At 36.8% G+C, this 20,522-nt stretch overlaps 2 protein-coding genes across 3 annotated transcripts; both read left to right on the top strand.

Moving 5' to 3' along the window:
• The first annotated feature begins 46 nt into the window (after nt 1-46).
• On the top strand, nt 47-1,940 carry LOC141813060 (pentatricopeptide repeat-containing protein At3g05340). Its single transcript, XM_074700964.1, has one exon. The coding sequence runs from the start codon at nt 47-49 to the stop codon at nt 1,925-1,927; it is 1,881 nt and encodes a 626-aa protein (XP_074557065.1). The 3' UTR covers nt 1,928-1,940.
• Nucleotides 1,941-2,443: 503 nt separating this feature from the next.
• On the top strand, nt 2,444-19,433 carry LOC141835305 (putative lipid-A-disaccharide synthase, mitochondrial). 2 transcript variants are annotated; one of them, XM_074722758.1, is made up of 10 exons: nt 2,444-2,782; nt 4,682-5,000; nt 6,993-7,092; nt 7,172-7,277; nt 7,353-7,570; nt 11,091-11,169; nt 11,778-12,016; nt 16,340-16,440; nt 16,518-16,566; nt 19,169-19,288. In XM_074722758.1, the coding sequence occupies exons 2-10, from the start codon at nt 4,726-4,728 to the stop codon at nt 19,169-19,171; spliced, it is 1,170 nt and encodes a 389-aa protein (XP_074578859.1). In that variant the 5' UTR covers nt 2,444-2,782; nt 4,682-4,725; the 3' UTR covers nt 19,172-19,288. The 2 variants fall into 2 exon arrangements, with proteins under 2 accessions (XP_074578859.1, XP_074578851.1); XM_074722750.1 differs by having other exon boundaries at nt 16,340-16,566; nt 19,169-19,433.
• The last annotated feature ends 1,089 nt before the right edge of the window (nt 19,434-20,522 follow it).

The following is a 20,522-nucleotide window of genomic DNA, read 5'->3' as shown; positions in this document are numbered from 1 at the left end:
AAAGTGAACAGTTATGCTCCCTGTCGACGACTATTGAACAGTATGAATGGGAGGCATGAGATACGGAGGAGCCCTTCCTCTTCCTCTCAACTATCGCCATGCCAATGCGTGTCTCAGTTCTCTCGTCTCCCTCTGCGGCAGAGAGAGGAACCATCGTCTCGGGACATCGTTTCATGCGGCTATTCTTAAAATCCTCGACCCTTTCACCCTCCCCGCTCGTAGCCACGCTATCCACGTCTGGAATGCGCTCGTCTCCATGTACTCCAAATGCGGCCAAATGGTCGCTGCAGCCAAGGTGTTCGATGAAATGAGGCTTAAAGACTCCGTCTCGTGGAATTCCGTGATTTCAGGTTGCTTGATTGGGAATGACTGGGAAAGAGGGATTGGGTACTTCAAGCGAATGCATCAGTCGGAGATCAGCCTTCCCGATCATGCTACCTATTCCACAGTTTTGTCAATCTATGTCGAAATGGAGCTCCTCCTGGGGATCAGTATGATCCATGCTTGCACAATTGTTAAGGGATATCAAGTAGTGGTTCCAGTAGGCAATGCCCTCGTGACAGCTTACTTTAGGTCCGGGTCTCCGAGTTGTGCCCGTAAGGTGTTCGACGGAATGCGGTGCAGAAATGTAGTTACTTGGACCGCCATGGTTTCTGGGCTCGCTCAAAACCTTCTGCCCGATGATAGCTTAGCTATGTTTAACAACATGCGATTTGCGGGGGAAGCAAACTCTCTTACCTACACAAGCGCCCTCCTCGCTTGTTCTGGATTGCGGGCTCTTCCCGTAGGACGACAGATTCATGGTCTCATTCTAAAGACTGGGTTTCATATGGACCTCCATGTTCAAAGTGCTCTGATGGATGTGTACTCAAAATGTGGCATGATGGAAGATGCACTCGAACTCTTTCAGGCCTGTAAAAAGACTGATGAGGTATGTGTCACCCTGATTTTAGTTGGGTTGTCACAGAATGGATTCGAGGAAAAAGCATTCAAACTGTTTGCTGAGATTGTCAGATCAGGGAAAGCAATTGACGAAAACATGTTCTCTGCTGTTTTGGGTGCATTTGGTCCCTCGGCACCCCTCTCTCTAGGCAAGCAAATACACTCGATGGTCATTAAGAAGTCACTGGGATCAAATATTTTTGTTTCTAATGGGTTGATCAACATGTATGCTAAATGCGGCGAACTGTGGGATTCATCCAAAATTTTTACGCTGATGGAGGTTAAGAACTCGGTGTCGTGGAACTCGATCATAGCAGCCTTTGCCTGCCATGGATACGGTTGGGAAACACTCAAGCTATACGAGCACATGAAAGCTGAAGGCGTGGAACCAACGGATATCACCTTCTTGTCTTTGCTTCATGCTTGTAGCCATGTTGGCTCTATTGAGAAAGGCATTGAGTATTTAAAATCAATGTACTTGCATCGCGGGATCGTACCGAGGATGGAGCATTATGCTTGTGTCGTGGACATGTTGGGTCGAGCAGGGCTTTTGAACAATGCAAAGAACTTCATTGAAGATCTCTGTGCAGTTGTCGGCCCTAATCCTCAAGTTTGGCAGGCATTGCTTGGTGCTTCTAGTGTTCATGTTAATTTGGAGATCGGAAGATATGCCGCAGAACGTTTGCTTCAAATTTCACCAGAATGCCCTGCAGGTTATGTTTTGTTGGCAAACATATATTCATCAAAGGGAAGATCAGTCGAGAGAGCTAGAATCCTCAAGCAGATGAAGAAGATAGGAGTGAAGAAGGATACAGGAGCAAGTTGGATTGAAGTCGAAAAGGAGGTGCATGTTTTCGTCGTCGAAGATAGGTTTCATCCCCAAACCAAGGTGATTTATGAAGTGTTGAACAACTTGGTCGCAGTTGTTAGTGACCAGGAGCATGAGGCACACAAAAGGTCTTTGTTGTGTGATATGCAAATATAGAACCATCTTTCACATGCTTAGGAAAGGTCGAAAAAGTTGAGTTTCTGAGAACCATCTTTTAATGTAAATTGTAGAGGTCTATTTAATTTAACAGCAATGCATTCATTTTGGTATTAAATCTAAGACGATGTATATAATTGTGTAAATAGTGTCACTAATTCATAATGACATTTATATCAATTGTCTTGTCAACTTTACATAATTTCACATAGCCTAACTTTTGAACGACGCCATAAATCATATATATAAATCATCTGAATGATTTATATTTTGATTAAAATATGATTAATAGGATAAAATTGAAATACCTGTATTGATATTAATAATGATTTATATCTCATGCTCGAACTGGAATCAAATCAGGATTAAAATAGAGATTTTATGGTCAAACCAATTTAGAACCAGAGTGAATCGAACCGGACGGCCCGATCGGAATAGGGTTTTCGGTGAATTTATATCTTGAGAAGATCCACAGTTTGACGATCGCGCGGAAGAGCCTCCTCCTCCCACTTCTTGTTCGGCTCTACCAGGATTCGGTTCCCCCTCTTCGTTCGGCGCCGCAGAGGGACGCTGGAGCCCTCGTCGGATCGCGCTGCACCGTCGCTTCCTTGTGCTGTGTCGTTCATTGCCTCTGCGAGCGTTCACTGCGACGCCACTCGGAGCCTCCTCGCGGCTCGCGACAACCCCTCTTGTCCTCGTCTCGAAGCCCCGTCTCGCCCGCGAGTTATCACCCCCCTCGATCGAACGCGTTGCCGCCGGAAAGCCCTAGCGCTTCTGTTACTCGCGCTTTGTGGTTGGGTATTGCCGGCGAAGTCGTCGCTCGCAGCCGCCGCTGCCTGCGGAATCTTTTTCTTGGTTAGTACGCGAAACCTTCCCTCCCTTTCTCTCGATTTCGGCAGGACCTTCCGTTGGGCTTGTGATCGTCTTTCCTCTGCCTGTACATTGTTGTCGACCCGACCTTGCTACTCACATGAGCCGATGTCTTACACCAACCCTACTGCTGCCATGTGATCCCTTCGCTGGCTTCTAATCGTATGATCATTTGCTGACACCTTATAGACGCCAATGTTGCAATCCATCCATCTTATCAGATCGTGTGCTAATAGTGATATGGTTCCAAAAATTTAATTTAGGTTTTGTTTTGGCGTTTTAGATGGTGTGCTAATAGTGATATCGTCCATTAGGATGTTTCTTGGAGGAATTAGATAAAGTAATCAGATGCATCGGGAAGCATCTCTTTGGATTGCGGCAGACTCACACCCTATGAGGCGAATCTAATTATTGTGTTGCCATGCAGTATGGATGGTTTGTCATTGATACTTGTGGTGAATTAAATAAGGTTTGAAGTATGACTTTTTGCCAGAGTTTGAGATTGCATCCTGCAGACACTTGGCTTATTTACCTTTAACCATAAACTTATGGTAATTAGAAAGCCATTTAAATTAAGATTTAAGAGAAATAAGTTAAAATAAGAACGCTATCTTGACCAATGATTATATCATATACCAAAATGAGTAGCATGCTTTGGATAAGAGTTTGAATTCTTATAGCATCACATGATATCAACTCTACAAATTTCCAAGACCCAGGAAATGCTTTCAAGATATTTGGTTTTGGAACTAATTTCTCAACATATTCTTAAATATTTTTTGGTTAACTACTGAGATTATGAATTTTGGATTGATATAATTGTAACTAGAATAGACACGCTACAAAATACATATACATCTCTCTTTCTCCTACTCTGGCATTACTCCTTTTTTTGGTAGTGCTTTCTCAGGTTCCCTCTTTTCTGTTTCCCTATTTTTACGGTTGCATTTCCAAAGGATCAGTCATAGGGAGCAAATTCTTTCCTATCTTGATTTATTTTGGACTGTACTGGCCAAGAAGCCTTATCTCAGTTGGGACCATCAAATCAGGCCTATCGACATGAATGACAAAGTAGTGTACCCATGTTGACACTATAATGGTATTGGTTGGCAACCCTAACAATATGTTACTATGTGCTGACTGATATCGATCAACGTTTGAAACTATGGTATGAAAAACATAAAAGTTTGAGCTTAAAGGAGAAAGAGAATCTAGGAGAGTTTTAAGGAGATTGAGAAAGATCACAGAAAGTTTTCAGAGAATTTAATGTTTAGAGATTAGAGACTGTATCTGATGGAAATAGGTGTTATGAGGCTTGCATAAGTGTATACCAACATTAGAATGACTCTCAATGCCTAAAATAAGCATCGGAGATGTAGGAGAAACATAAAAGTTTGAGCTTTGAGGAGAAAGAGAATCTAGGAGACTTATATGGAGACTCGAGAAAGATCAAAGAAAGTTTTCAGAGAATTTAATGTTTTAGAGATTAGAGAGTGAATCTGATGGAAATAGGTGTTGTGAGGCTTCCATAAGTGTACAACAACATTAGAATGACTCTCAATGCCTAAAATAAGCATAGGAGATGTTGGAGGTAACACACAACAACTAAACCCACTATACAAGAGCTAATAGGGATTTCACTGGGAGGTTGCACCCAATTTTGCTTGTACAACTTATGTCTCTACCAATCATTTATTGAATCATTATGTGTTATCCCTTTTTTGACTAATAAAAACCTCTTCTATGTATCAGTGCATTCCAAGAAATGAAATTTTTATGTATTAAATTATATTTTTATGATCTGTAATACATCCTTAGGAAAATACACATTCTTATTTCATGACAGTACAAACTGCAGACTTAAGTATATGGTTGAACGTGCAGTTGAATTGAGACAACCAAAATTAGCAACAAAAGGGGCAGAAAGGATGTTACTACGAGTCAGTTGGGACCTGGCAAAAGCTGGCCTTGGTAGCAGAAATCTCACCCCATGGAATATGGCTTCCAAGCTTGGATTCTTGTCACTGAAGCTCTCCACTACTGCTGTCAGCAGCAACAAAGTTGTAGATGTAGCTGCTCAAGAAGGTGAATTTAGGGTGTTCATAGTGGCTGGAGAGGTCTCTGGAGATTCTATTGCTTCTCGCCTAATGGTATCTCTCAAGAAGCTGTCTCCATTACCAGTCCGATTTGCTGGAGTTGGGGGGTCGGCATTTACTTCTCTCTTTAATTCTTCTTCAGCATTGATTAAATGTAATTCTCTTTTACATTGGTTAAACTTGTTATGCGTTTCATATTTTGGCACAATCTGGAAGTGGCTCTACTTGATTATGCAAGGGTTTTGTAAGTGTTTTCCCAAAGGCCAGCTTGGATTCTGGACTTTTTAGCAATGATATTTTTGAACTAACTCGACAATATTCTCTCTTTATTGCATTTTGTTATCATTCTTTTAGGTTTCTTAATATGTTATAAATCTTTAGATATTATTTTGAGGTAAGATTGAGTGTAGAATTAGGTGTGCTACCATTGTTTTTGTTGTCTTTTAGTTGATGGTTTTTTTTATTAACATTTATGTTGAAGCATATTGCTACTTAGTACCTGCACCAATCAGTGCTCCTTGGCCCCAATCCTCTATATTCAAAGCATGAAAATAAGCAGCTATTCTTGTCAGGAGACCTCCGAGACTAGGTTTTATACAGTTTTCCTTTTTTTTTTGGCTCACGGTGCATCACACAAATTGTCACTGAGCTCATATTATTCATCTATATTAATTGGGAGAAATGCTTGCCATCGAATGTGTTTAGAGCTTAGTTTACAGTATTGGTATTTAGACAAAAAACTAAAATTTAAAATAGTAAAATACAAAATAAGAAAGGAGATTAATACATCTTTTAATCAATGAGATGAAAAAAAATTGAACAAAGATGAATACATCTTTTTAGAATGTACTCACTTATCTGGTTTCTTTAATGACAATCTTTGAATGTATCTCCAAGACAATGCATTTTATTGGTCCTTGACTATTGGTTTGTCTCAAGGAATAGATTGTTCGACATGGTTTTCTAGGAAATTTCTTTGCTAAATCTTTTTATAATGTACTCAATTATCTAATCTCTTTAATGAAAACCTGATATTCCAACACAATTGTTTGAATTATAGTTATAAAAATTGGATCAGATTGCTAATTGTTCCTGAAAAAACTGGACTCAGATATTTCCCTGTTTTGGGTTTGTTCATGGATTGAACGTAAAAATTGTTTTGGGTTTGACCAATTGATTCACTGGTCTGACCAGTCGAACCAAGGATCTGCAGCTTTGCCGGGTTGATTCTTGTCTGATTTTTTATAACTATGCTTCAAATTAGACAGTGACATGCCCATTGATCATGTACAATAAGTTAAAAAAAAGGTGTTGAATAGCCAAATCCACATTTGTTTCTATGCTTGTGAGTTTGTAACATAGTGAGATTGTTCTTTTGTGTTGAACCACTAAAATCTGGAAGTCCCAACATCTTCTACTAGTGATGTGCTGTAGGAGATTTTTAACGTGAGCATTGTTAATTCTGTCATGGAATCTATTGTGATCTACCTGCTTAATGATGGTTCCGCTCTTGTTGATGCTATCTTCCTAAGCAATGCCCTTTTGCATGGGGTAAGACACAAGATTTAGTTGTCACTTCCCTTTATTGTAAATTCGTTACAGCCAACAACTCTTTGCTCCACTTTTTAAGGGGTATTTAGTTGCTTGAAATTTAACTATTTGAGGCATCTCTGTTTCAATCAAATACTTTGGCTAGTTTCAGGAATTCATGGTCCTTGTAGCTTGTAATTGTGGTTAAGCTGTCTTAGCATTGTTTTGCTGTTGTTGTTCATGATTTATATTTCCTTATTTTTTGGTTCTCTTAATTCTTCTTGTTTTTTGCCTTTATTCTTGTAGTTTTTTTTGTTTCTTCTTGTATCATTTCAATTCTTTTTTAAATACAATTTTCAGCCTCCATCATTTCCCTCAAAGCTTATCATACATGTAAATTTCAAATGGATAAATTCCTCCTAATGATTCATATTTCTGTAAGTTTTTCAAAAATATTGGTATCGTGTCTTCCCGATGCATATTTGAGAGTGATTTTTTAAAAATTTTTATCTCAGCACTTCATTCTAGTTCAGCCATTACGTTGAATCTGATTTTGATTATCATGCTAGGTTCTTGATGTCTAAGGAAGGTTTACAAACTCTGTTTCCTATGGAAGAAATTTCAGTAATGGGCTTATGGGAATTGTTACCACATCTAAATACAATTAGGGTGAACTCTTCAGTTATACTTTATATGTTGTATTTACCATATGAAATATTTGATCAAAGTTTTGAGGTTTATGTTTCAGAAGAAGTTGAAGGAAACCACAGAAGCTGCTATTCTTTTTCGACCACATGTTGTAATTACTGTTGACTCAAAAGGATTTTCTTTCCGCTTACTAAAGCAGCTGAAAGGTGCATAATTCCAATAATATCTTTCATATAACTTAATTTAAAATTGTCAAGTTGATGATGTTTTTTTAACAGCAGAATATTTGCTGGAAGACACTTGTCCTGTTCATGTTCACTATGTTGCACCATCCTTTTGGGCATGGAAAGGTGGTGAAGCAAGGCTTCAAAATTTATGTGAATTTGTGGACCATATGTTGTGCATTATTCCCTTTGAAGAAGAAATTTGCAGGTTGAATGGATTAGCTGCTACCTATGTTGGTCATCCATTGTTGGAAGATGCTCTAATGCTTAACTTGGTAAGAATTGTTTTACTATTCTACTTGCTATTCAAATTTTTTCCTAATTTGCATAACTTTTAATATTTAGCATCGTGGCTGCCAAACTGATGAATTGCTGAATTTGATTGATTTCCACAAAGATGGATTTGACATTCAGTGAGAAATCATTTCTCATGAAGATCAATGAAAAAAAATAGAGTTTTGAATTAGTTAGCTAGAAAAGATCTATCCCAAACCATTGAACTTCAATCAAATCAAGGGTGAAAAGGATGAAATTAGTTAAAAGTTAAGCAAATTAGGTTTGATTAGAAAACATGCCTGATCTGCAATTTTTTTTAATCTTAGCTTGAATCCTAACAAACACATAATGGGTCAGAGAATCTTCATTTCTTGCTTGCTAGCTTAAATTACTTAGCCTCATCACGATCTGAGATATACTTTGACTTAAGATCAATCGTGTAACTACAAAGTAGATGAAACAATTGAACTTCAATCAAATCAAGAGTGAAAAGGATTAAATTAGTTAAAATTAAATCAAATTAGGTTTGTTTTAGAAAATGTGCCAGATTTTCTTTATTACCTTTTCTTATCTTAGCAAACACTAATGCTATAAGGGAGAGAGTCTTCAAGGGTTGTTTTCTAGTATAAATTATTGCGCCTCACTGCCACTTGAGATTTATTGTGAGCTTAAGGTGGATCATTCAACCTTCTCACTGGCAATTTACCAGTAGCTAGAACTAGACTAGTGCTTCATCTTCCTCTATCATGCTCAATGTCGATTGAGAGAGTATGCCTTTCTTGATCAACACTGATTGTAATACACCTTATGAATTCGATTTGGAAAGGATTGAGGTCTCAACTAAGTCCTGTAAGATATAATAAAGAGAATAATAATCTAATTAAAATAATTTAATGTAATAATTTATTATTAATTATGTTATTATTGATAAATAGTCTAATAGATATGCATATATATTAATAATCTAATATTACATAATATTTATATTATAAGCAAATAGTATTACTAATATGATGTAACTCATCTAATAATGCTAATAATATGATATTGTCAATATTATGGTAATATATTATATGTTACTATTACTGATTTAATTTTAAGAAATTCTACTATTAGTTATGTACACATTTATTATATGTCAGTAAAAGCATAATATGCATCTTTTGTTGTCTCATATCTGACGATATTTTATTTTTCTCTTCTGATGGCCCTCATGGAAGCACATTTAATGTGATATTGTGATGTTTGCCCAATGCCCTTGAATGTCAAAGTGAAGAAATTCATCCACCTGTGGGTAAACGGTGTGAGTAATTATGACTTAAGGTATAGTCAAACTCCCTCATCTAATTAATAACATATATGAATAGATTAATTAGATTCCCACTATGTTTGTACTGTCCTACAAAACCACAACCAGGCCTGGCAAAATCTGCAGGGAAAGCGGACTCTGTTGAGCTTGACTCTAGTCCAACTTTGTAAAATAAGACTCTGCTGAGCTTGACTCCAGTCCAACTTTGTTAATTAATTTGAGAGGTGTAGAATAAGAGGGAGCTGGCTCACCAAATCACTAACTGAACTTTTTTTGGAGCAAAGGAGTTCTGAAGCATGGTTTTAGAGCTACTGACGCCCCAAAATGAATCGGTGCCTTGGAGGCTGTTGAAAAGGTAAAATTGCCATCATAGCGCCACCACCAGAAATACTGATCAGATGCAACATTTGCCTCCAGTGCTTGATTCTATTAGAGTGATTTATCAGAGTATCTTTAGCTACTGGTCAAGAGAACTTGAGCCTCTACAATGGCTGCCAGTACTGGATACCCACTACAATCATCTTTGAGCCACAGGAGACAAACATATCCTCAGACTGATTGCAGAACATCCTTGCATCCATCCATCACATAAGCCAGAAGACCTCTTGACTCAAGACACTTGCTTCAACCAGCATATTAGAGTAGCATAAGTCCCTTGCCTGCATGAATACCCACCATAAATGAGACCATTTGCCATCAGCTGAGATTACCATCCAATATCCATTTTGGAGATATGCGACTTAGTAGTCGAAACCAAGGCAGCAATGTCAGCCATTTCTACCACCACCAAGTCAACAAGGCTAGATTGAACTCAACAATCCTATTCCACTATAGTCTTTTGGTCTACAAAGAAAGTTCTATGATACAAATGTCAAACTTTAGAGCTTTTCATTGTATTCTGTTACCCAAAAAAGTTCCTCAGCATCTGCTTCAGTCGCTTAGTAATCCTTTGTGGCAAGACAAACTAGTAAAGAAGATAGGTGGTGCATCCTTCTCTTAGGAAGCTATCTTATCTTGATTATGTTTAGTGTGTCGATCAGCCCATACACCAACTAGTAAAGTATGATTTTTTTTTTCATTTGCTGTGCTATTAATAGTCATATCATCATGATAATTTTTTATTACTAATCTGACTGTATTTATTTTTAATAATTTGTTTGTTTTTATATTACTAATCTGACTTAAATTATATATGTTTATTACTTGCCCTTTCTTTTGATCTCATTGATCTTACACTTAGATCTTATGATTTTCGCCCAACATGGTTACATTATCAATTAGGATTTTGCCTACTCAATCCTCCTATAGACAGAGTGACAACCTTTCCCTCAATCACTTTGAAATTAGGATCACTTCAGTGATCAAATTCCTTTGCGGTCATCACTCAATGCCTCTTTAATCATCCACTGCTCTACCCCACTTTCACCTTGCTTTGTTCCCCCTCTGTTGTTGCGCTGCCAGTAGCGTCACGTGATCAATTGATCAAGAAATTGGGAAAACACGGCCTTGGTTATTTCCTATTTTTCTATTCATGGTTGGTGTTCTCATCTGACAAGTATTAATGGTATATGGCTGACATGTTAAATATGTTATTAATTAACTAATGTAGAGGTGGCTGACAGGAACTTATGAAACATTCACATATTGCCAAATAGATATAACATGCAATCTCATGTGCAGATTCATAAAGAATATACCAGATTAGTTATATTCACAAGTAGTCTAATTTAACTACCGCTAATAATTTAGTCAGGATAACCAATCTCATATACAAATTAAAGAAATGCAAATAGGATCTATTTTTGTAGCACATTGCAATAAACCAAAAATGCGTTGCCAACTTTTCTTCCTTAATGTCATCATCATAATAATCACCATTGAATTCTTCATAGTCATCATGCTTAGAGAGCCTATTAGCTCCCAAGGAAACCATATCTCACTTAAAAGTCAGTCTAACTTTGGTCTCTTATTGCTCTAAGCCATCAATCTCTTGTTCCTTTGTGTTTGTCTCGTCTTTTGTGCTCTAACCTAATGATCTATTTGGTTTTGATCAACCCACGCTGACTAACCATTTTTGACATTTTGTGTTGTTTATTCAAGCTGAAGATGAGCTTTCTGATTATTCTATAATTTATTGCACATAGCATCAATTAAACCTATAGCAATTTGTATGTTTGATACTGTTATGCTCATTGAAACTGGTTTATTAGGAATCTGGTTTTATGTCAAATAATTTGAAGGTGCATAAGTCTGGTGATGTTTTTCGTCGTGAACATGGAATACCTCCTGGTAAGATTACTTTCCTTTGATAATCATTTTATTACTGTTTACTTGAGATTAATAGAGCTCGTATTATAGATGAAAAAAATTCAAATCTGTTGTACACTTCTCTATTTTTATACTGTGGGGGTCCAGGGCAAGTAAGTATAACTCTACAATTTGATGCTATACCTAGAAAAATTTTGAACTGTAATTGAACTCTCTAAATTTATTCAAACCTGAAGATTTTCAGGAGTAGGACACTATAGGGAAATATAAAACAAAAACTATAAATCTAAACTATTTATCACCAACTTCTGTTTGGCTAAATCAATTTAAGCAAATGAATATTGACTTGTACATGGCTTGGATTTTACTAAGTTAGAGATTTGTTATCCTTGGTAATGCTTATGTGGCAATAAGCAGTAGCCTGGTTTCTCACTCAATAAAAGCAACTATTTTGAGGCTTTTATTACCAATCTCAATTCCAATTGTCATGCAAATCTGAAGAATAAATTATTTAGTTTTTCAGTTGAGGAATGCTTCAGTAGAGGCCATTTGAGCGTGCTTTTCTGCTGTTCATTTGTAGAGCCTTGATTTGTAGGAATTAGTTTACCTAACCTGAATTTACCTGGCAGGCGCAACAGTTGTTACTTTACTTCCTGGAAGCAGACTCCAAGAAGTTAAACGTATTCTTCCAATATTCTTGAGGACAATAGAAATAATAAGAAACTCATTCCCAGACTTGTCCGTTATCATTCTTGTTGCACCAAATGATCATGTGAAGGACTTTGTGGATAAGATAATCCAGTCATCATCATTGTCAGCCATACTTGTCCCTGGTGCATCATTAGATCAGAAATATGAGGCATTCAGTGTATGCTTTACTATCTTTCCTTTGTGAATATGATTTTATTTATTTGTTGGGCCAACCATTTTTGAATAATTTTTCAGGTACTCTTGTTCTGTTTAGTTTATCCACCTCATGTACATAAAATTGGTAGGAATTTAAAATTGAAGCTTTTTACAAACTTAATCAGTAAAAAAAAAATTTAAGTTATATATTCCAGCTTCATATCTACAAAATTATTTTGAAATGAAATATTTTCTCAAATATCTGAAATGAATTTTGTTGGACATTGAATCTGGCAAATTTTGTCAAGTTATTTGTTCCAGCCTCATGTACATAAAATGTTCTTGAAGTGATATTTATTCATATATCTGAAATAAAATAATTTTACTAGAACTTCAATTTGGAACTTCAAGTTATGTAACCTCATATATGCATTTCTGTTCAATGTGTGCATAACAAGCTGTTCTGCACTTGTACCAACACCAAAACCCATTGAAACATGAACTCTAAGGGGGACATCAACCAATAGCCAGGACCACATTAAAGGGTATCCGTTGAGTCAATCTTAGTGAGAGGGAGCATGCAGGAGAAGGTTTGAGGGTGGGTAAGGTCTTCTCCTAGAAACAACTAAAGTAAAGTTTCACTTGTCAATGGGTTGGAGTTAGGTTGGGTTGAGCACAACTACTGTTTGGCCCTGACCTAGGTGCACTGGCTCAAGCAAATTGCCTGGGCTATGCTCAACCACATTCCCTGGACACAATAATTTTATTGTATCTCACTAGATTACATTCCCTGGATGACCATTTTAAAAGAGAGTATTTGGAGATGGAAATTTTTATTGATGACTGACTGAATGAAATAATATGAGGTTCACCTTATGGATATTATGTCTTCTTTGTTAGAAATAGTAAAACTAAGACGTTTTTTTGTTTGTTTAAAATTTGAATATTTTATAAACTTATTTAATCTGGTCTTATATAAATGGAGGAATTAGTTATAATTTGATTGCATTATTGTCTTCTATTAGAAGAACTCAAGCCCATCAAGGAGAGGACTGAAAATAATGATCAAGTCTTTTAATGTGTATGAAGCGATCAACAAGAGAGGCCTATAGGGAAGTTGATACTAGTTTAACTTAAAGAAGTTGTCGACCTAACCTTAATTATGCCAGGTTGAGCATAGCCTATGGGTCAGAGACTCAAGCTTGACACAAGCCTATGCCCTGTGCTATGTCAAACATGACATGACCTGAATAAAGTAGGAGCAACAGAGCAAGTAAGTCTTTCATCGTATTCTTATTAATTTTCTTCCATGTGCTCCTCCCTTTCTTCTGTCGCTTCTTCCTTTTCCGCATCACTTCTTTCCCTCGCTTGATTAATGTCGATTGTAATTTATGCTTATATATGCACATGCGCATTGTCACTACCAAGCAACCTTGTTTTGACTAGCCTCTACAATTTCAGCTTACAACAAGATACTTGGTCCTGAATTTGATTCTATCATTTGTTGAACTTTAAAAAACTTGCCTTGTGCCATTTTACAAAGCTTGTTTTCTTCGATCCAAGTGTCACCTATATTTAGGACCCCTTTGAAGTGCTTCAGTATGCTGAGAACTTTCACTAGGTGTTAATACTGTCTTCACATCCACTATATCCTTGATTTGAGGTATTGACTATGTTGTGGAAGGGAGTCTAGGTACTACAGTTAAAGAGAATCTCATGGCAAAGCAACAGATAAGACATGCTCAAGAGTCCCTAATTAATATAGCAGATTTTTATATTGAAAATCAGGCCAATATTCAATTTGGTAAGCAATTTAAGATTATAAATATTTGGTAAGCAATTCAAGATAATAAATGTCAATATTAATTTTTCTCATAATTCAAAAAGGACTTGCAAAGAAGGCTTGCTAAGTGGGGAGCTCGGTCCCAAGAGTCAGTGCATGATTTTTTTAGCCCTAAGAGTCTTGGGAGGTGAAGTTGAGAGCGGGGTGCAACAAGAGCTAGCCATGTTTGGTATTTCTATAGTCAGAGTTATCTCTCAGGGGAGAGCGTTCGAGATGGCTCACCCCTTAGCAATCAACTACTTTTATATCTACATCTGCACAAAAAAGGAGTGTCAGAAAAAAAAAAACTAGTTGAAAATAGTAAAATTATAGTTCAGTATAAGAACCAAACCTTAAACAAAAATCAAACTCCTATAATTTGAAGGTTGTTGTGCAAGTTCTCCAGAAAATAGAAATGTTGTTACTGTTGGATTGATTTTAGCATGGTGTAGATCCTCCTCAATGAGCCTAGTAAAAAACCTTAAGCATCATGTGTTGTCTTGGTGTGCCTACTAGATGGGTATTGGCCAAGAGGGATGTGAGATGAAAAATTTCCTCTTCCATATCTTGGTTGTAGCGACTCCCTTGTTTTTTCAGCCTGTTTGGGATGATGTAATACCCTTTTAGAAAGTCTTTCTCAGTACCCTTGGTGAATATCTTTCGTTCACCTTGATCACTAAGTTGAAGGTTTTGTCTATAAAGACTACAAGGTGCTGCCAAGTGTTCAAGGAGGATTGACTAAGACTTACTCTCTGAACTATTTTGCAGCTAAATGGTGAGAGAATGAAGAGGAAGCCAGAGACCAGTGCCAATGAACTCTTGGAAGATAGTAGCACAATTTGTGAGAGCTAATGCTTTGTGTTTGAGAGGGAGCATGGAGAAAGGACCTTGGGATACAGAATTTAATTACAATCTTCTGGAGTGTGGCCTTGGATATGGTGAAAGGCTTAGAATAGAACTCTTCCCAGTTGAATCCTTCTACTTCAATTCGGGCTGCATGAGGAATGTGGACTTGAATAAGTTGTGGTTGCTCCATCAAGACTAGAATAAGAAGTGTTGGCAAAGGTGCAATTTGGCAAAGTTAGAAGTAGTTTTGTGGAGTTAAATTCAAGGTGAGATAAGTAGTTCAGCTAGGGTGAACTTGGTTCGAGTGAGGAGTTAAGATAAACTCAGATTAAGAAGGTGAATGACCTAATGGTGAATGTGAGGCTGAGACTCTTCTCAAAATAATGAGCAAGTCAGAGGTGGCAAAAGGTGAGTATTGAGGCGGGGAAGGGATACCTATGAGTGTGACAGAAGATCGAGTTGGAAAAAGTTTGTGTAGAGTGTTATTGTGCTAGTAATTGAGCAAGAATATTTTTTTTGTCAGCAATGCTATTAAAAATCGGTTTATTGTGACAGAAACATTAAATGGGAGAGCTGCTCAAGACTGGTTATTTACTCATAATGATTAAGCAAGATCAAAAGAAATTTCATGCTATGTTCTATAGAAACACTGCATAAAACTTAATAAGAGGGAAGTAATTGATGTGGGTAAAATTACTAACTAATCCTTGGAGTTGTTGGATGGTCGATGTGTTTACTCCAAGATGGCCAACAATACAAATGGAGTTTGGTTCAAGTGCTCTTCGTTTTACCAATAGGAAGCTGACATGCATTTAGTCATCAACCAGCTATAATGTTGTTGTAGAGACACAAAAGAACATCCTATCCAAATGGCACCTCCCCATCTAGTGACACTTGAGCACATGAAAAGGGATCTGGAACGAATTGCTACAATAATAGTGAACCTTGGTGACTTTTAGACATCAATTTATCATCATCACCACTTCAGAACATATTTGTTTGATTCCTAGTTTTTGTCCCTTCAGTATAGCTAGCCCAAATTGTTCCAATGCACCTCTCAACTGAATTTAAACTCTCCTAGCACCCCTTAGAACCCTAAAGATTACTGAATCATCAACCCCATAGTCATTCATTTTGTATTAATTGCTTGCACCTCAATTAACATCAACCTATATCAATCTTCTTCCTTATAGTTAGTCAACCTAAGCCTAACCCATATTCAACTCAGAGCTCCTCCCATGTTGTATAGGATTCAGGCCAGACTTTGGTTGTCTTAATAATTTGTACCAGTGTGTTAGTTGAATTAACCTGCAATTCATGCTTTGTTTTTGGGGAAATTATATGAAGCGAGAATGTCATTGGCATGTTTTCTAGTGCGCCCAACCAATCATGAGATTCTGGATTGTGGCCTGAATCAGGACATTCTGGTTACATATAGAGCTTTATTTAATGTTGAATGCCTCTTCACATTTGGGTCTGTCTTCATCATGACTTTGGAGTTGGTTGTTTTTGGCATTCGTCTCATAAATATCAATGATTCAGGATGCTAATACCTTATTTTTCCATGAGGGATGAAGCTTGACTGCAACTGTCACTGAAAGTTAAATCCAGAGTGTGTTTATTATAACTTCTGAGATTCTTATTGGGACCTTCAACTTGGTTTGTACTTTGCTGCAGGCAAGTACGGCTGCTTTATGTGCTTCGGGATCAGCTGTTATTGAGTTGCAACTGGCAAGGCTACCTTGTATTGTCGCATATCAAACTCATATTTTGACAGAGTTGGTAATTCATTATAGAACAAAGTTGAAGTATATATCACTTCCAAACATTCTTATGAATACATCCACTATTCCAGAGGTCCTTTTCCGAGATTGTACACCTGGGAATCTAGCCACAATCTTAAGGTAATTATCTTTTTTGCCAATTCTGTACTTGCTGTTTCTTGTTCATTTTTAAGTATTTTAGTTAATCTGAAATATAGCTATGCTGTGATTAGAATTCTTGCTCTGTAAAAACCTTATTCTCACAGTAACTAGAAGCAATTGGTAAAACCAATCAATTATTTAAATCTGTTTTTTTTTCATCTAGTTGTATTTGCACTTCTTAATACCACAAATAAGAAGCTAGGCTGATCGTTTCAGTACAGGAGAAAACAGAACTTTAAGGTTTAGCATGCATAAATGGTATGGAATGGAAATATAATGATAAATTCATTATGTTTGGTTGGACTATAGAATGGAAGTGTGGGGTCACGAGGTGCGCATTCACTCATTGTTTTAGAGCCTGTTGTTCCACAAAAGCATTACATGCAGAAGAGCAGAAGAAAATGGAAATTTGTTCTTAGTGCCATGATCTCAAAAAGGTTGAGGTTGAGATCTACTAGAAGCCTCCAAATGATGAGGAAAACTGGGTGGACGTATGAGCGACTTGAGATATAGTATCGTGGCCTTGCCACCAACCGCTAATGGTGAGGAGGAAGAGTTGAATTCCAAGGCATTGTTTGTTACTTGGGCTAGAGTGATTCAACACAAGAACAAAGTTGGAACATGGGAAATTGCCTTGTGGCCGTGGAACCAGCATGTGGCAGTTTCGTAGGCACATGCTGCCTCCACTGCAGTGCCAAAGGTGCCCAGCCACACACAGCTCCGTTACACTGTGTCACAGTGCCATGTATCAACCCACAGCTACTTCCTCATGCCATGGAATGACTAAGAACAAAATAAATTCCCATATCTTCCGGTCTAAAAAAGGCATTATGATTAGCTCAGATGTGTTGTTTTATATCCCTATTATTTATTGTTTTGCTTATCATAGTTCTGGAATCATCATCGTGAACCCTTGTTGATCTCTACTACTATTTCAGTTCTAAAGAGAACAAGAGATCCTCCTCCCTTTATTCACACATTGCGAAGACTACTTTGACATACTTAAATATTAAAGAGTTCTAATAACAACACATTCTCCTTTCTTAATACCTTGGGAACTTAATTAGTAAGGATGATAACAAGAAGGATTTTCTTATAGTATGAAGCAAATGAATCATGTATGCATCAAACACTGTTGAGTTTCAACAAGACAAGCACTAATATCCTATCTCAATGCTCGACGTTCTAAGTTCTTTTGTTATCGAGAACCTCTTGTATTCCTCATTGTTATGAAAGATAAAACTCTTGGCCTCCTCATGTTATGTTACCCTACATTATAACCTTTCTTAAAGACATCCAATTGCACCTAAACCCTCTCTAATTGAACACCATTAACTCATTTCTTTTAATTGTGTTGACTATTTTAAGTCTATATTGGGCCAGATCCAACTAAATTACGCTCCTACAAATTCATAGCTAGGCCCTCAAAACTTAAGGCGTCCAGCTTAGTTACAGTCAAAGTAAAACAAAAAAAATCTCTAAAAAGTTCAGAAAACATTGGACATAGGTACCTTGGTAATTGATTTGACTTTGATTCTCATTTGGATTAACTTTAGGGGCTACGTGGTAATGAAACATGAAAGGGGACTAGAAAGGGAAATCATTGCTCCTCATTGTTATTGTTTTGAGTACAACAATCTCCACAAATGGTCGTGGAGCCGATTGTGTGGGGCTCACTTTTTGCAGATGAGTACAACAATCTCACTTGGACTTCCACCTATATGGACATGATGATCATTTTTATTAGTAGGTAATTAATTTGGACCTTTAATGTTAATTGTTTTGATTATTCCAAATTTTGACTCCACCTACCATTTGAAAAGTGATCACAAATACAGTTTCAACTGAAACATACACAAGTCTGCCGTTCTTTTTTTCCAATTTCTTACTGATCAAAGTATCTGAATGCAAATATGGATTGCCCATAGAAATGAGCATCTGTAGGTTTGTGTAAGGTTTTTATCCATTAAGCAGTGTCTTGTTAGCTTGTAAATCCTAAAGACAGCCCCTTTGTTTGTGTAAGGTGATATGAAAAATCCTTTAATAACTTCATAGTTTTAGCCACCCTAGTGTCAAGGTCTACTTCTACCTTAATAAACCATTGCAAAATCATTTAACAGCAGTTGGAAGGCAAAATGAATGCATATTATTCTTAGAAATTGTGATATTCAGTTTTTAGGGTGAATGCTTACTCTTGCAAAATCATTTAACAGTAATTGAAAGGCAAAATGAATGTATATTATTCTCTAGAAAACCCATTCTTTGGATCGTGTATTTTGATATCCATATGCTTGTTGATCTTCTTTTCTGCTCTCCTCTTGAACAGATTATAGTGTTTTGATTTTGGTTCTCGTCCGGACTGTTATGCTGGATAGAAATTATGTTTTTTAGACTTCTTGCAATATAATAATTTGTAGGAAGTTAATGCAAGTCGTAGCCTTTTTTTATTTCTTTCCGGTGTAAGTTGTCTGACATGCAATATAAGAATTTGTAGGAAGTTAATGCAAGTCGTAGCCTTTTTTTATTTCTTTCCGGTGTAAGTTGTCTGACATATAAATCCTTCATGCTGTTCAAACTGCAGTGAATTAATTCTTGATAAGAATATCCAAGAACAACAAACTTCAACTGCTGAAAAGTTCCTACGTCTGCTCTGTCCTCCCAGAATGTTGCGTGAAGATCTGTTCTCTGGAGTCATTTGGTGCCCTAGCATGATTGCAGCCTCAACCATATTATCCATTGAGAAACAAAAGTGAGACTAGAATTGAGTTTGTTTCAATACTGATACATTCTTTGTTGTTGTTTCGATGTGTCCAAGAGGTTCACCCTTTAGCCTAGGGTCTTTGAACATGTCTCTCTAGAATCAAACAGCTACTTTGCAATGTGCTTAAAGGGAACAATAGGCATAGGGGAGCCAAGACTGCAGTTTCCATGGGTATCACTAACACAGAGAGAAGCCAATCTCCGGTTTGACTTCTCTCTGTGTCAAAGGTTACTGTTGTCAATTGGTTTGACAAGGATTATTCTGTGGTCACAATACGGTGCAAGGATTATTCTGTCAAAAAATTGGACCATGTGATTTTAGCTATTTAAGAAGAGCTACTTTTTCCGGCACAGCAAGAAAGAAGAGCTACTTTTTCCGAGAAGCCAATCTAGCTAAAATCACATGGTCCAATCTAGTATGTGAAAAAGAAGAGCTACTTTTTTCGGCAGCCATGTGCAAAAAAAATAAGCACAAAGCTAAAATCAATGTAATATACGGAGATTCCTGGAGAAGGAGGAGCGGCACGGAGTTTCGGCATTCGTCGGAGGAGGAGGAGCGGCGCGGAGAATCCTGGCGAAGGAGGAGGAGGATGATCAATAAATGCGTATATTTTAGAGATCAAAAGAAATCTCAATCGAATTCAACCCAAATGTGCCACTAATTTAATTCCGCTTGAATAATAAACTTTTTATGTAGCACTCAGAAATTAAACTTTATATTTATACGCATTTATCTAAAAATCCAAAATATTTTTTATTAGTCAAAGGGAGTTTCATGTGAACTTCAAGCTTCTTCTCTCCCATGTAGCACCTCATACAATGTCATGTTAGTTCCATACTACGGGTCCAGAGGACTGTAGCCTCCTCTTCCAATTTGTAAGTTTTAATTATATTGTTAAACATTAAAATATCATATTTAATCATTAGATACAATAATTATTCTAACATCGTGTTTTTAATAGTTTGTAATGCGAAAAAAATTAAAATGCAAGTTTACGGTCATAATATATAGAGCCATATCTTAATTAAAATATAATTTAAAATTTTTATAGTTTAGAAAAATACCTTTAAGATATAATTATGCCTGCGTAAAAGCATATAAGTTATCAATATTTCTTAAATAATATCCACAAAAAGTAAAAAATATGTGGACCAGTATTTTTTTAAATAAATAA

This window comes from Curcuma longa, chromosome 1 (assembly GCF_044706935.1).
Source record: "Curcuma longa cultivar G26 ecotype Majalengka, Jawa Barat chromosome 1, ITB_CL_G26_1.1, whole genome shotgun sequence".
NCBI lineage: Eukaryota > Viridiplantae > Streptophyta > Magnoliopsida > Zingiberales > Zingiberaceae > Curcuma > Curcuma longa.
This window is presented reverse-complemented; position numbering and strand designations above follow the sequence as displayed.